Source organism: Microtus ochrogaster, chromosome 6, assembly GCF_000317375.1.
Source record: "Microtus ochrogaster isolate Prairie Vole_2 chromosome 6, MicOch1.0, whole genome shotgun sequence".
Taxonomy (NCBI): Eukaryota; Metazoa; Chordata; class Mammalia; order Rodentia; family Cricetidae; genus Microtus; species Microtus ochrogaster.
Window position 1 is genome coordinate 60364672 of NC_022013.1, and position 16171 is coordinate 60380842.

At 36.8% G+C, this 16171-nt stretch overlaps 1 protein-coding gene and 1 non-coding gene across 2 annotated transcripts in view; both read right to left on the reverse strand.

Moving 5' to 3' along the window:
- Positions 1-16171, reverse strand: part of Parg (poly(ADP-ribose) glycohydrolase) — a 103488-nt gene that overhangs the window by 67767 nt on the left and 19550 nt on the right. The window contains exon 6 of the mRNA XM_026779985.1: positions 15837-15911. Coding sequence (XP_026635786.1) covers positions 15837-15911 — 75 coding nt within the window. The remainder of the gene's footprint in view (positions 1-15836; positions 15912-16171) is intronic.
- Positions 13145-13272, reverse strand: LOC113456221. Its single transcript, XR_003377078.1, has one exon. It is a non-coding gene; the product is annotated as a small nucleolar RNA SNORA77 (small nucleolar RNA).

Sequence of the window (16171 nt, forward strand, 5' to 3'; positions counted from 1 at the left end):
GCATGGCGAACAATGAGGACTGATGAGAAGCTAAGGACAATGGCACGGGGTTTTGATCCTACTTAATGTGCTGGCTTTGCGGGAGCCTAGCCAGTTTGGATGTTCACCTTACTTTTAAGATTTTTATACTCTAAGAAATACTTTGAATTTTTAATTAATTTAAGAGAATTCAATGAAAGCTTACCAAACTTATTAATACAATAAAAATTCCATACAAATCAAGAACTGTACATACACAGAGTACTTCATTCTTGATAACTTAGTATTAATAAACAAAACTACAATATGAATTTCACTTTAATTAAAGCTGAAAGAAACCTAATTCTCAAAAGGTTTAAGGGCACCCCCTGGTGGCAGATTCTTTAGAAGAAGAAAAATTTATTAGCAATTAAGACAGTACTACTACAAAGAAAATATTTCTAATTCAATTTCAAATTCTACTTAGGAACTCAATTATTTCAAGTAATATACAGTCTAGAAAAAAATTCAAAATGTGATTTAAAAAAATGCTAAGAAGTTAGAGAAATCTCGAGTGGGAGGATGTGACCTCCCGACAGCTTTTACCTAAGCAGCATCCTCAGTCAGGATGGCATTAACTAACTACAGGGAGTAAATGAACCTAAGCAGCCCTAATCTAACAGCCCATTCCAAACAGTCCCCTAAAACATGCCCTGTAACAGCTACTCAAAGGCCAAGGAATCTCAGGGATGAGCTAGTACAGTAGTTTCTAGTGAACTGCAGCAGTAAGAAGTGGTCTGTGTCACCACATGTGGTGACCCAGCACTTGAAGTTTGAATCTGAATGTAATGAGGACTTAAGCTTCACCTCATTTCAGTTACAAGTGGCCACTGGCCACTATCTGAGCAGCATGGATCTTGTTCCACTTGCTATCAATTCTAAAGAAATGCTCACCTGAGTATCCAGGGAAGAATTAGAGGCTCTCAGTCAAATGTGTAGTTAATTATAAACCACACAAACTAAATCATCAGCTTTGTGCTTAAGTTTTTAAAATTCAATTGTATCAGGGTTAATTCATTTTTGTGTTTAAAAATGGTCAGATAATTTTTTCCCTTAAAATAGTTTTGGCTCTATAGCTTATACAAGATGGAAGATGAAAAGATCAGGGTAGTACTTCAATGTTCAAGAAAACCAGATTAGAGTTTAGGTTTAGTCTTTTTCTGCATGTTGGGAATTAAAGAAGTAAATAGGCTCAAAGCGGGTTTGCTGCGCTCAGGAATCTCAGAGAACAAAAGGCTGGTTTCCCCTTAAATCTAGTCACAGGTTGCGAATGTGCACTGTTCACCTCCTCTGTCTAGACCATCAAGTTGAGCTTTGGGAGGAATGACCAAGCCTTTCCTCTAGAGATATCACTTCAGCATAAACACGTATTCAACAATCCTAAGGGTTATATCTACTGGCTCCTTCTCTCTACTTGTTGTCAATCAGAGGCCAACTGTCACCTTACACAGTTACTCTGAAATGGGTCAGAGACTGTGGTTCAAAGCTCACACTAGAGGTCCTACCTGGAAGCAGCTTAGTCTTAGGGAAAATATAGACGTTCAAACAGAACATGAGAAACAGTGTAGAGAGGAGAAGACAGAACCGTGAGGACACTGAAGAACAGGGAGGAGGGGCTGAAAGGACAAGACACCAAACCTGAGCTGAGCCTAAGGATGGAAGGGAACAAACAGCTTGTGGTTCCAGAGAACCGCAATGAGAGTTTTAGACTAAGAGGCCAGGAACAGGAAGTAGTGTGAAGCAACGCCAGAGAGGTGGGCAGAGACAACATAAAATAATTTCATAAATTATCGACCAAGAGAACTGAAAATAGGAGAATGTTATAGAAGGCTTCAGAACATGATTCAGACAGCCCACTGTGTAACTCAAAGAGGAACTCAGAGAGCAGCACAGCACAAGGGTTGGCTGAGCAGTGACGGCAGTACACCAGCTGCGCTGTGTTACTAATATGGAGGAGACTGCGCTGGAAAGAGGTGAGCTTCAGAAAGCTCAGGAAGGAAAGTTACAGCATCTGATAAGATGGGGGAAGGACAGCTGACTGGAAGTAGTGGCTTGGGGCAGCTAAAATGATTAACAAATTCTAATTTCGTGTCATTTCTCCAACTCTCAAGAAAGGCACAGAAGTGCACACCTTTAATCCCAGCATTTGGGAAGCAGAAGGAGGTAGATCTCTGTGAGTTTAAGGCCAGACTGGCCTACATAGTGAGTCCCAGGCCAGCCAGGGCCACACAGTGTGACTCTACCTCTAGAAACAAAACAAAACATCTACCACGAACAACAAAACTCTTCTATACACCCTGGTTTTCAGTTGTAAAACAGAAATGCTTTAACAATGTCTAGCTATGGGGGCAGGGCTATGAGAATTAGAAAAGGGGTACTGCTTATACTGTACAAAGTAAAGCTCTCAAAAGTAGGGACCACCACTGTCTCCATCAGAGGATGCTTCAGCAAAGAAAGAAAATATAAGGAATACCTTGCAATACAGGCAAATCTTGGAGGAACTTGAGCTAAGATTGAACCTGGAATGTTCTGTGATTCTTGGGCAAAAGGCATGAAAGAAGAAAAGATCTCTTGCAGGAGATAGAAAACATAGCCAAGAAAGGGCTGTGTGTAGCAGAGACTGAGACGCTTCAATATTCCACTACCAGAGGAAGATGCCTGTTGTTTATCTTTGAGCTGCTCTTCCTATGGCTCTGGAAATACTCCATATTTTACTATGCTGGAAATGGTTCTTGCTTGAGAAAATGTCTTTTTACAATACTCTTCTTATAACCAAGGAACAGTTGTGGCAACCAGGGACTAAGGCATTCCACTTACAAAAAAAAAAGGAATATGAAAGATTCATTCTTAATGGGTCTCAACATATAATATTAAATGAAAATTAATTTAATAGGAATTAAGGCATCACATCAAATTGGGTACATAAAATGCCAAACGCCCAAAAAAGTAGCATAGTTCAAAGATAGATGCTGAGAGATGTAAGCCACAGGGGAGATTAAAGCACCGAATTACCGCACTCTAACAGAGTAGGCATCTGAATAATGAAGTCAATACTAAAGTCACATTTAAAAGGAATAGCTACTTACTATTTAATTCAAATAAATAAATGAAAGGCTGGCAGCTAAAGGACATTAATATACTAGATTAATTTCATTATTAGAATACAGAACAAACTCTACTGAATCGATTTCCACTCTGAGTACCCATAACATCTGACATCTTTGTGTGCCAAGTGATAAATACAATCTAGTATTTCATAATCAAAAGATAACTCTAACTTCATCAGTGACATCAATGGCACATGGAGGGCTCCACTAAGAATGAGCTTCCACAACTTGATAAGTCTTTCAAAGCAAAGTGCCTCATTCCAGTTGTAGCAATGTGTCCTATGGGATATGAACTACATTTAGAAGAACCATGAATATAAATCTTAAACATATGCCCCAATACAATAACGCACATAAACCAAGTGAAAGTGATGATGGAACATGACATATTTCATGTAAACCTACAAGTCACAATTTATCTGTTTTAATATTTTAGTGACTCTGATTAGATGCCTTTTGGCTTCCACAGTTCTCATGAATTAAATTAGCTTGTGCTATAAAGAAATGCAGACCTTATTGATTCCAGAGACTGTGAGTCACCAAGGGAAGAAGTCCAAAAAGGTTAAGCTTCCACAGAACTCCAAGTCAGAGGCTCGAAAGCTACAGAGATAAAGGCATTAGCTGCAGTCTTATGAAACATCCAAGGCTGCTTTCATTTGATTAGGGATTTGCTACAGGTTCTTCATAACAAACACAAGGACATTTACAATTTTTTAAGCTTTCAAGAGAGACCCAGGAAATAAATTATCTATTAATAATTCTAAACCAGAAGCTATAAAGTATGCATTCATTAGCAAAACCATACTTCTATAGTGCTAAACCCCCACAATACCAAAGGGCTACACTGGAGAAACATCTTTATTGAATACAGAAGTCTGTTTAGGTTTGAAACAGTGGTCACCACAACTACTTGCCTTAGATTAGTTTTCTTCAAACTAGTCTAAAGAATATTATGGAGTAAAATGTTTATAGAAAACCAGCTGGGAGGAAGGGCAAATTAACTTCAACATACAGATGTTGCTAAGTATCTTTGATACAGTTACAATCATGATAATATGTTATATTATGGAAGGCTAGGCAGTATACAATATACCCTGTGATGCATAAGTGTATTGAAGCTCAAGTGATACAGATGCTCACACAACTGTCTTTTATGTCCTTTAATGATAATTTTTATGCTGAATTTTTTCTAATCATTTTAAGATTCTGTCACATAATACAGGTGTTAATCAAAACTTAAAGCCATTAATTTCCCCATGTGAGAACTTTGCAAACTACTTTAATACAAGTTATGTTGTTTTTCTAGGTTTATATTCTTGCTCTGCTAGTACATTATAATTTTAAGCTTCTCATAATCACAAAACTTTAAGAAATCTTATCTTATTTAAATGTAGGTATAACAGTACAACAATACATACTTTACCCTGGGACATAATAAATTGTGTTGTCCTGTAAGAATGGCCAAAATCAAAGACACTGATGACAACTTATGCTGGAGAGGTTGTGGGGAAAAGGGAACACTTCTGCATTGCTGCTGGGAATGCAAGCTGGTACAACCCCTTTGGATGTTAGAAAATTAAGAAACAACCTTCCTCAAGACCCAGTAATACCACTTTTGGGTATATATCCAAAGGATGCTCAATCGTGCCGCAAGGACATGTGCTCAACTATGTTCACAGCAGCTTTGTTTGTCATAGCCAGAACCTGGAAACAATCTAAATGCCCCTTGACCAAAGAATGGATAAGGAAAATGTGATACATTTACACAATGGAGTACTACACAGCAGAAAAAAAGAACGACAGCTTGAATTTTGCAGGAAAATGGATGGAGCTAGAAAACATTATTTTGAGTGAGGTAACCCAGACACAGAAAGACAATTATCACATGTACTCACTCATGAGTGGTTTTTAGACATAAAGCAAAGAAAGCCAGCCTACAAACCACAATTCCAGAGAACTTAGACAACAATACGGACACTAAGAGAGACTCACATAGATATAATCTACATGGGAAGTAGAAAGTAGAAAAAGACAAGATCTCCTGAGTAAATTGGGAGCATGGGGACCTTGGGGGAGGATTGAAGGGGGAAGGGAGAGGCAGGGAGGGGAGCAGAGAAAAATGTAGAGCTCAATAAAATCAATAAAAAAGTTTGTTACATAAATCAATTTTAAAATTTAAGGCTCTCTATATCAAATATTTTTGCACATATCATGAAATATATAGTCATTAAATTTATATATATCAAACTATTTTTTATTAAAAGGTTTTTGTTTCTTTTGGCATTTTTTGTCATTAGCTTTTTGCTTGTTTTGAATTTTGTTCTTGTTTTTGCCAAGAAGGAAAAGAACATTATATTTGGGTAAGTGGTGGTGAGGAGGAGACGTGGGAGGAGGTGGGGGATGGGAAACATGCTCAAAATATATTGTATGAAAATTCTAAGTTTATAAAGGATGTGTGCAGATTAATGAATAATTATAAAGCACTTTAGACCCACCATCCACTCCTGCAACAGAAAGAGCTCCTCTTAAACATACATTCATGCTCCTCCTCAGTCTCTGACTTTAATGTATGAAATAAACCTCAAGTACATAATTAAGAGTGAAATGAAATAATGCCACAGGTGCTAAAAGACGGAAATGTTTAAAGCTCCTTTATAATGCATTAAAACAAGAGAGCATTCACTAACATATAAGGCATGCCGTTTAAACCTCCTGTGAAAAATGCCCAGAGTAAGAATATTGATCTATTTGGAATATAAATTATTGAAGTGCTTGGGTTTAATTTTGTGGAACGCCACACAGGAGGACCATAAAAAACATGATTTGTTCCCAATACTTCTAACAGCTGACAGTAAAGAAGGCCACTAGCACTCAAGATGCAAAACCATTAAATAACTGCAATTTCAACATGGTGTACCTAATATAAATAACTATAAATTACAAATTAATAGATTGATCTCTGTAATTTTTGCTGGCTCTTGACAAAATAATGACAGTTTCAGCAATACTCCTACTCCCATTCCAAAGCAGGATGGTCGTGTGTCACGACTGGAACTATGGGTCCCGTGATTCTAACAGAGACATAAGTCTGAAGGTAATAACAGTAATGTGGAATCAAGCTTTATTACTAATGCTAGTATGATATTAAATTTCACTGGATATTTTCTCCTTAACAAAGCACAGCACTCAGCATTCAATGTGATAATTAAATAAAGAGTTAGTGTAGCAAGATGACCAAAAGATGACAATAATATACTATATATTTCTAAAAGTTAAGTTCTTCAATGTTTTCTCTATAAAGAAATGATGAATGTTTTAGAAAATCAATGTTTAACTTGATTTAAATATTACACAGTATAAACGTGTACTGAAATATCACATTGGTATCTATACATACAGTTTTTAATTCTTATAGTTTTTAATTCTTATCAGTTAAAAATAAATATAAATTAAAAAAAACTAATTCAAAATCCTTTAAGAAAACAATATTTACAAACTCTTTAGACTGAAAAGCATTCCTACTCCAGAAGGTAGATACAGGTAACACAAAACATACATAATTCACTTTCTATTTCAAACCTAGCCAAACAATTATACCCCTTGCACTAACTCACTCCTTTTCCATTACCACTGCCATTTTTAATGCCTGACACTCACTTCTCACTAACTGTGGAAGGCCTGGGCAGCACTGTCCCCGCGGGCTATGACTTAATAAAGTTCTATATTAATCTTCCAAGATGTGACAGATAAGAAAACATACAAACCTCTTAAACATCTAAATTTTTTTGTTAACTACAGGAACAATGACAAAATAGCCATTCTATCACAGCAGAGAAACTACCCCAAGCCTCTAGCTATTCTACATGGATATTCTCAAATCTCTAACTCTGCAATAGCTGAGAAAATGATGTCAATTTAATAGACTACTATGCAATTATTAATATTAAAAACTATACATCTGTAACAGAAAAATTTGTAATATACAATAAGTAAGACATTTAAGCATATACTTAGCTGAAAATATAATTATATGAGACAAATATAAATATTTAAAACATTATACACGCAGGCAAACTTAAGAATACAGTAAGAGAAGGGGGGACAGAAGAGGAGCAGGGAAAAATGCATAGCACATACCTTTTAAAACAATCAAAATAAGGATATTTAAAAAAAATTCAGTAAGAAATAAGAAAGAATTTGCTCTGTTTTAAGTTCTTTTATTCCTCTGCATGTTGACAAGGTAAATAAAAATGGAAAGGAATCCTTTCCCTAAAGAGCTATAAAACTATCATCAGCACCTTGGTAATCACATGTATTTACGACCTACACTAAACCTACACAAACTTGCTATATATATATATATATCACCCTAATCCTTTGTGTATGCCAGGGGCAAGGTCTCCAGATAAAGAGGGAAGCCCGAGCTGAGCATTAGGAGAGGAAGGGGGGAAAGAACGAAAGGATGAAATAATTACTACCCAGCGAGGTCAAACAGGTACCAGTTTTACTGCCATCTCAAGGTATCAAATTTAATATTAGTTTAAGGAAGTTATCCACTTAAAGCCAAGAAGATTACAAAATACAAATGTTATATTCAATAACTAAGTGACAAAGAAAAAACTGTATCAATTTGGTTAACTTTTCATTGCATCAGAAATTAAATCTCTCTAAGAAGTAGACTCATTAAGATTCAAGGATACTGAGACATCCAATTTCCTGTCAGAGGAACAGATAAGGAATCCATTACTTTATGGCTGTCATGGGTCAAAAGCTCAATAAAGCAACCCTGAAATTCTGGCACTAACTCACAAAGTGCAATTAATTTTGATTCTAACATGATTATAAAAGCTGCCTACTGAAGCTTTCTTTTTTGCATAAGTTAACAAACATCCTAAAATTCATATCCAAATGCAAAAGATCCAACAAAGCCAAATAAACAAAGAAAAAAAATCAAGTTAGAAGATACATGTTTCCTGATTGTAAAGCTGACTACAAAGGTACAGTAATCAAGACTGAAGCCTAGGATAAACTTCCACACATATAGAAACTTGGGTTTTGATAAGAGAACCAAGAGAATTAGAGAACACGCTTCTCACAAATGGTATTTGGACAACTGACTAGCTATAACCAAAATAATGAAGCTGGACCCCTATTTCTTACAATAAATACCCAAAAATTAACTGGAAATGGATGCTCACACAGAAAATAATAAACTGCAGATAAAGGAACCTTTCAAAAGCTTGATGATCTGGGCTCCATTCCCAGAGTCCACATGGTGGACGAGAACTGACTCTGAAAGGGGTTCTCTGACCTCCACATTATGTTTGTGTGTAGATGTGTCCCTGTATACACACACAGCACACTAAATTTTTTTTTTTTAGATTTAGAGTATAATAAAACTGAGCTCTTAACTCATATGCAAAATTTAATATAAAATGAGTAAAGTAAAGCCAAGTGTAGTGGTGTATGCCTTTAATCCCCAGCACTCGGGCAGAGGCAGGTGGAACTCTGTGCTTTGGAGATCAGTCTGGTCTACAAAGTGAGTTCCAGGACAGCCAGGGCTACAAAAGTGAGACCCTGATTCAAAACCAAAAACACATTTTAAAAAATGAGTAATATACATGAGAATAAGTGCAAATATGCAAAGTTCTTAGAAAAGGACTGGAGACATCCCAGCAGTTAAGAGCACTTGGTGTTCTTGCAAAGACCCTGTACTTGGTTCCTAGCACCTATACAGTGGCTCACAATCCTCTCTAATGCTAATTCCAGGGGAATTTGATGCCCTCTTCTGAACTCCACAAGGTTACTACCTTGTCAGGCATTTTCCTGTAGTTAAAAAAACTTATCTTCTTAACTTAACAGATCTTCTTCATCTGCACTTTCCTTGTTCAAAAAGTTAAGACTTCCATTCCTTGACAAACTTCACATTTTTCTTGTTTTCCTGATCTACTTTCTACTCTCTCACAGACCTAGTAAGACAGTGAGCTGTAACCATGCCGCAAACTGAAGGCTATCCTTTCTTCAAATTGTCTTTGCCAAATAAACTAGCCCATTACCTTTAAATTCAGCCTTACTCAGCCTCTCAGGATTCACGATGAGCACAGGCAGAATCATTATCAGAACACCTATTTTTCCCTAACCCAGTCAGTACAGTCTTTGTTCCCTGCTGAGACTTCATGAGCCAGACCCACACGGTGGGTGCACATTTTCACATTTTTGTCTCCAAAGTTCCCAACAGAATGACCCATTAAGCTCTGTTAATCATTGTAGCCAAGGGTTTTCCAGTCCAAAGTTCTAAACTCTTCACATTTCTCCTGCAAAGCAATTCCAATGGCCTAAGAACCACATGGTCAAGTCTATCAGCAACAGCCCCAAGGTCTCCTCCATACCGCTTTCCTCTGTTACCTGCCTTGCTGCCTAACAAAGGCAGCTTGAGGAAAGAAGTGCTTATTTTGGCTCACAGTCAGGATACAGTCCATCATCATGGGGCAGTAATCAGGGAAGCAGTCCTCAGACACATCACTATACTGCAGTCACAGTCAAAACAGACGTTACTGCTTCATTTGCTTTCTCTCTTATTCAGTCCAGGACCCATGAGATAGTGCCACCCAAGGTTAAAGTGGCTATTCCCCCAAGAACTAACCTAAAGTAACTAATCTAATCCTTCACAAGCATGCTCAGAGGCTTGTTTCTAGGTGATTCTAAACGCTGCCAAAATAGACAATGACGCCACCAAACCAACCTGTTATTCACTTAATAGATGTATTTCCTTTAACTGTATTTCTATACATACTCTCAACTAACCAAGAGGTATATCTTCTATATGCTTTTGTCCACTGACCCTAAATATAATTCTTTTGTCTTTCTGTGGCATACCAGGCCCTATCAGAATATTTCTTCTGCTATGCTACTTAATTATTATACTCATTTATGGACATGTCCAATGTCCCTTTCTAATGATAAAGCTGACAAGCAATACTTTATCTTGCATAATAAAGTGTATTATGTACAGAGGTATTTAGTGTTCTTTAGGGGAAAACATTGTAGTAGTCTGAATGTATCTGGCTCCCATAATCATAGGGAAAAGCACTATGAGGAAGTGTGGCTTTGTTGGAGTAGGTATGGCCTTGTTAGAGGAAGTGTGTCACTATGGGGTGGGCTTTGAGGTTTCCTATGCTCGGGATACCATCCAGTGTTTCAGTTGAATTCCTGTTGCCTCCAAGATATAAGTAAGACTCTCAGTTACTCCTCCGGCACCATGTCTGCCAGCTTGCCACCATGTTCCCCACCATGATGATGACGAACTAAACTTTGAACTATAAGCTGATTCCTTCAATTAAATGTTTTCTTTAGAAGAGTTGCCGTGGTCATGGTTGTCTCTTCATAGCAATAAAACCAAAGACAAACATCATTACAATAGAAAGCATACAGGTTTTGGAGTCTAATAATCTTTCCTATATCCAGTAAATAGTTACATTCACCTACCTGCTTAGGAACTGATCAAATTCAAATCTATTCCCATTTCAAGTATATATCTTTAAAACTATTTACAATTTTCTCTCTGAATTGGATATTAGATTTAAATTTCAGAAAAGTAAGGATACAATAAGCAGCAATTCCTTTTTGATATATGGAGGTCTTCTCGTCAATAAATAATATAAAAGGTTTCTTTTTCTTCTTTCCTTAAAAGCAACTGAAGAATTTCTTTAGGTCTGTAAAAATTATAGTACATAGAAGATATATACAGGAAAGAATCTCAAATTATAAAAGGCAAGTTGTCAACCTTATAATCTAATTATAAATCCCAATAATATTAAAGTTATTTAGAGTCTGAGAAGTCATGTTATTTAAATCAGAAGTTTCATATCACACTGATATTATAACTGACAAAATTCTGTTTTATATATATATATATTTATTTAAAAATTTATTTTACTTTATTTTATTGCATTGGTGTGACGATATCAGATCCCCTGGAACTGGAGTTACAGACAGTTGAAAGCTACCATGTGAGTGCTGGGAATTGAACCTGGGTCCTCTGTAAAGACAACCAGGACTCTTAACTGCTCAGCCATATAGCCTATTGAAGATAGGTGGCCAAGTTTGGGTTGCCAGGGCTACCAGCACTGAGGCTTTGATTCTAACAATTCTGGAATCACACTTAATGCCTGGCGTCAACAACATACCTCCACTACATACAGGCTATCCGGACATCCAGGCAGGGAGTCTGACTGCTACATCGCTAGCTAAGCAGGTTTTCTGGAACCTTCATGTATCTCTCCACAACCCTCTAGCATTTGCATCTTGCATGCCTATAAAAGTAGCTCCATGCAGAAAACACTAAGTTATGCTCCTAGCTAAAAATGTAGCTGAGTCCCTTCTATCACAAGCTGCAGTGGCATTTAAATACTTCCCCGGATGAACCTGAGAAAAATATGGCCATGGGGAGTACTGGGCAAACAGGATACCCAGAAAATTCTCTTTGTTTGGGAATTCTCCTTTGAAATGAATTTGCATTTTTATAAGCTGAAACATCAAGAGCTGGGGTCTTGCCCTCCAGGTATCTTTACTATTGTCCCAAGATGAACTGTAGTAAATTATACTAAGATTTTATAATACAGACTCTACATTATCTTCTATGACTCTAACCCAATTCACTCTTTTCCTACACATTTTTTCACATCTTTCTGCTCCGTGTTTTGTTTTGAATTTTATTATAAACCCCACCAAACACAATGAGTAATAATTATACTAAACATTTTGAGCAATAATTGCACCACAACCTGAATGCTATGCTGTCTTGAAATTTCCTTAGTTGACTATTTTTGAATTTCTTCACCCAGTTTTCAGGACACAACAGAAAGTAGTCAATTTGTTTTGCCTAGCTCTAATAAAAATGGCTTTTCTAGTCCAGATCCCAGATGAATCCCGTTTCCCCTATAACTTCAGGACTGCACTTCTATCAGCATTCTGGTCTTTTGCACCAGCACTAGAATGCTCCATTAGAAGCATACCAGGGCCCACAGCTTCAAACTTTTTCATTTCTCCTACAAATGATTTCAAAGGCCTCACGGTCCAATTTATAGTACTAATGGCACCATTCCTAGAGCCAGTGTTCTGCATTAGTTACTTTTCTCAACACTGAAATCAAATATATAACAAGACACAACTTAAGAGAAGGTTTATTTTGGCTTATGGTTTCAGAGGGTATTATACCTATCATGACAGGGAAGGCATGGATGGTTAAAATCGGCTCATACATCCAGATGGTGGTGGCACACACCTAATTTAATCTCAACACTCGGGAGGCAGAGGCAGGTGAATCTCTGTGAGTTTGAGGCTAGCCTGGTCTACAAGAGCTAGTTCCAGGACAGGCTCTAAAACCACAGCGAAACCTTGTATCGAAAAACAAAAACAACAACAAAAAGATCACCTCATATTTGTAACCCCCAGAAGTGTAAAACACGACATGTGACCATCTCCATGCCTCTAAGTCCTACCTCTGCCAGCCAACTTCACACCCAAAAGGTTCCACAACCTTTTAAGACAGGGCTATCAGCTAGAAACCAAGTGTTCAAAACAGATCTTTGCAGACATTTCACACTGAAATCACAATACACTTTGACCTGATAATTTTATTACTAGGACCTATTCTATAAAAATAGCCAATGATGTAGAATTTAGGAATCAACATATTTATTTGTTCATTTTAAAGTATTAATACATTAAAGCTGCACATTCAATGTACCTAAGACAGAATCATTTTTTAAAAAATAAAACAATAGGGGGCTGGAGAGATGGCTCAGTGGTTAAGAGCACTGGCTGCTCTTCCAGAGGTCCTGAGTTCCATTCCCAGCAACCATATGGTGGCTCACAGCCATCTGTAATGAGATCTGGCGCCCTCTTCTGACGTGTGAGCATACATGGAGGCAGAATGTTGTACACATAATAAATAAACAAATCTTTTTAAAAAATAAAACAATATTGGATTGGCATTCTAGAAATTTTTTTCTTTTTTTCACTGTGTCCCCAGGAAGCTACATTGCTCCTGATAGACAGAGGCAGCCATAGCACCCCAGAATATTTCTCTAAATAGACAGAAAAAAGTACCAGACAGGAGCTGCAGCCAGGTGCAGAATGAATCTACAAGTATTCTAGAATTTTAAAGAGTGGCTTCAGATATAACACTTAGCTTAGATCCTTAAAATATACCTACACAGTAATCAAAGAAAGTATTTGACCCCCTGTATACAAAAGAATAAGATAACTTGTCTAATACTATAAAGCCATCAGGGGTCTAATGTGACCTCTGGAACCTGATACAAACATACAGTTTTAAGTCCCCAGGCTCACTTTCGAAGTTGGAACCATAGAGAGAGCAGTGGCAGCACTCTATATTTTAACAAGGCCTCCATGATCCAGATATACAATATCTGAAAGCACAAAAGCACAACATTCAGTCTTGTAAATAATGCTTGTGAATTCAACACTGGAAAATGAAAAGATAGCAGTGCAGTGTCTCCTACGTCAACTGCATTTTCATGTTTCAGGTTTCTTCCCCACCAAAATGCATTATTAATATGAAGTTTTAAATAATATTCCTGTCTGGCACCTGACAAAGCAGAAGTCCTAGAGAACAGAGATTCCTTGTTTGTTTGTTTTGTTGTTGTTTTTCGAGACAGGGTTTCTCTGTAGCTTTGGAGCCTGTTCTGTAGATCGTTCTGTAGATCAGGCTGGCCTTGAACTCAGAGACTCATGGATCTGCCTGTCTCTGCCTCCCAAGTGCTGGGATTAAATGAATTTGCCGCCACCACATGGTGAGAACAGAGATTCTTAACCTATCAATGTCACAGGAAATGTCAGAAATGTCACAGAAATTGTATTTGAGGGTACTGTGTGTTTAGGAAGGATTGGTAACAGACATCACAAACATCTCTTTACTCAACACATTTTTCATCTAGTAGTCTCCTGATTTGCTAACTCTGAAAGCCAGTCTGACTACCAGGCCACATCTAAAGCCAAGACCATGAGTATTTAGAGTGCCTGGTAGACACAAAGGTCAAGACCTTCAAGTCTCTACCAGGAATGCTTTAACCTGCTAGATCATGCCAAGAATTCAAAAATAAAGTTAAGAGAGTTCCAAAAGACAACTTAATGCACCTGTCATAGAAATAAAAAGGGGGTGTGACCTCATTTTAGAGGAGGTCAGCAGAAACAAAATGTTAAAAGAAAGGTGGAAGGAACTTTATCAGCTCTCAGAAAATGATCACAGGACAACTACAGTACATGTGACTGAGCTAGACTGTTTCCACTAGGGACACCTTCGTTCAACAAGCCCATCTCAAAAATCATTTGTGAAATGGAAAAATAGTAATGATTTTAATTACCTCAAAATTATTTTCCTGAAAGACAGCTAGAGACAAAAAGGCATGAAGTAACAATGTAGCCACGCTCACAGTTCAACAACTATTCTCTCTTACATAACCAAATTGCAGAATATTAAACATTGCAATTTATAATGTTCTAAGAACAATTTTGTTTCCATTATTAACAAATGAAGCATAAATGATTGAAAGGATTCAAAATAACATGAGAAATATAAACAACTCAAATTGTAATTTTTGAAAGATTATATATAAAAGTACCTATCTTGGGTGGAAACTTAGTCACTTAGCAAAAGCATATTGTCATCTTTGGGACAGCTCTTTTTGGGAAGTAGTTTGGCAATTTCTTCTAAAACTAAAAAATACACTTAAAAACATCTTGGGATATTTACCTCAAAGGAACAAAAACTCATGTTCATGTAAAAGTGTACAAAGGTCAAAGCAATTTTAATTGAAAAAAGAAAAAAAGGTTAGGGTTAGGGTTACTATTACTGCATAGTTCGGAATCAATTAGATCTCTCTGTATTCACCCAGGCTGTTCTTAACTGGAGAGCCTCCTGCCTGCCTCAGCCTTGTTACTGCTAGGATGATAAACATGCACCATCATACTACACCCCAAAATGCAATGTTAAAAGACGTTTCCTGCCATTTTTTACAAAGAGATGCTGCTATTCATCTTGCTGGTAGTTCTAGTGTGATGCTCTTACCACAATGAGGACATAGGAAGCTGCAGTAGCTCCGGAAAAATTACTTCACAGCATATATGCAGACTACCAAGAGATACATGCTTCTGTATCTCTTCACCTCAACATCTAATTTCTGGGATTATCTAAAGAAATAATCTGATATATACATAGACACGTACTTATAACATGAAATGTTACTACTGTATGTGTGTACACATACACACATTACTATAGTGTAGATGATAACAAGGTAAAATTTCACAGCCTATATATATGCATAAATCACAACACCTTTGTGCTGGCTCATATTTGTAATCCCAGCATTCAGGAGATAGGCAACAGTGGCAGCAGTTCGAGGGCAGCCCAGACTAAAAAATTTTGAGACATTGTCTAAAAATCCAAAAGAGGAAAACATCTAGTCATGGAACAGATACATACATTGATAATAATGATATCAGTATTAACGACGTAAAAAAATACTATAACAAGGAAATAAAATAAAATTCAGTACCAAATTATCTACCTAAATCAAGCATTTGGAAAACCATTAAGTAAAATAAAATTTTGTTGGTAATGAAGAATTCTCAGACCTTTTTAAAAAATAGTACCATTTACAGCCAAAGAAATAAGCACACTTTTACCTTATCCCAGAAATCAACCAAAGCTGTAAAGTCCCATTTCTTAGAATATGCCACATTGTATTTCAGAATAGCATCCTAGGAAAAAACAGAGACAAAAAGCTCATGACATAGTCATGTAAGTTATCTTTTACAATTTGCTTCCAGCAAATTTCTTAATGCTTAAGCAAGCTTCCTTCTGAATGCACACTAATTTATTACTCACATAAGAAAAATGAGATTAGGTATGTTAGGCAATGGGAAGAAAACATAATTACCCTAAAACATGCATTCTAAATGGGACAACGTACTCCAACTGGACAAAAATCAGACACTATCCATTATTTTCATAAACTATA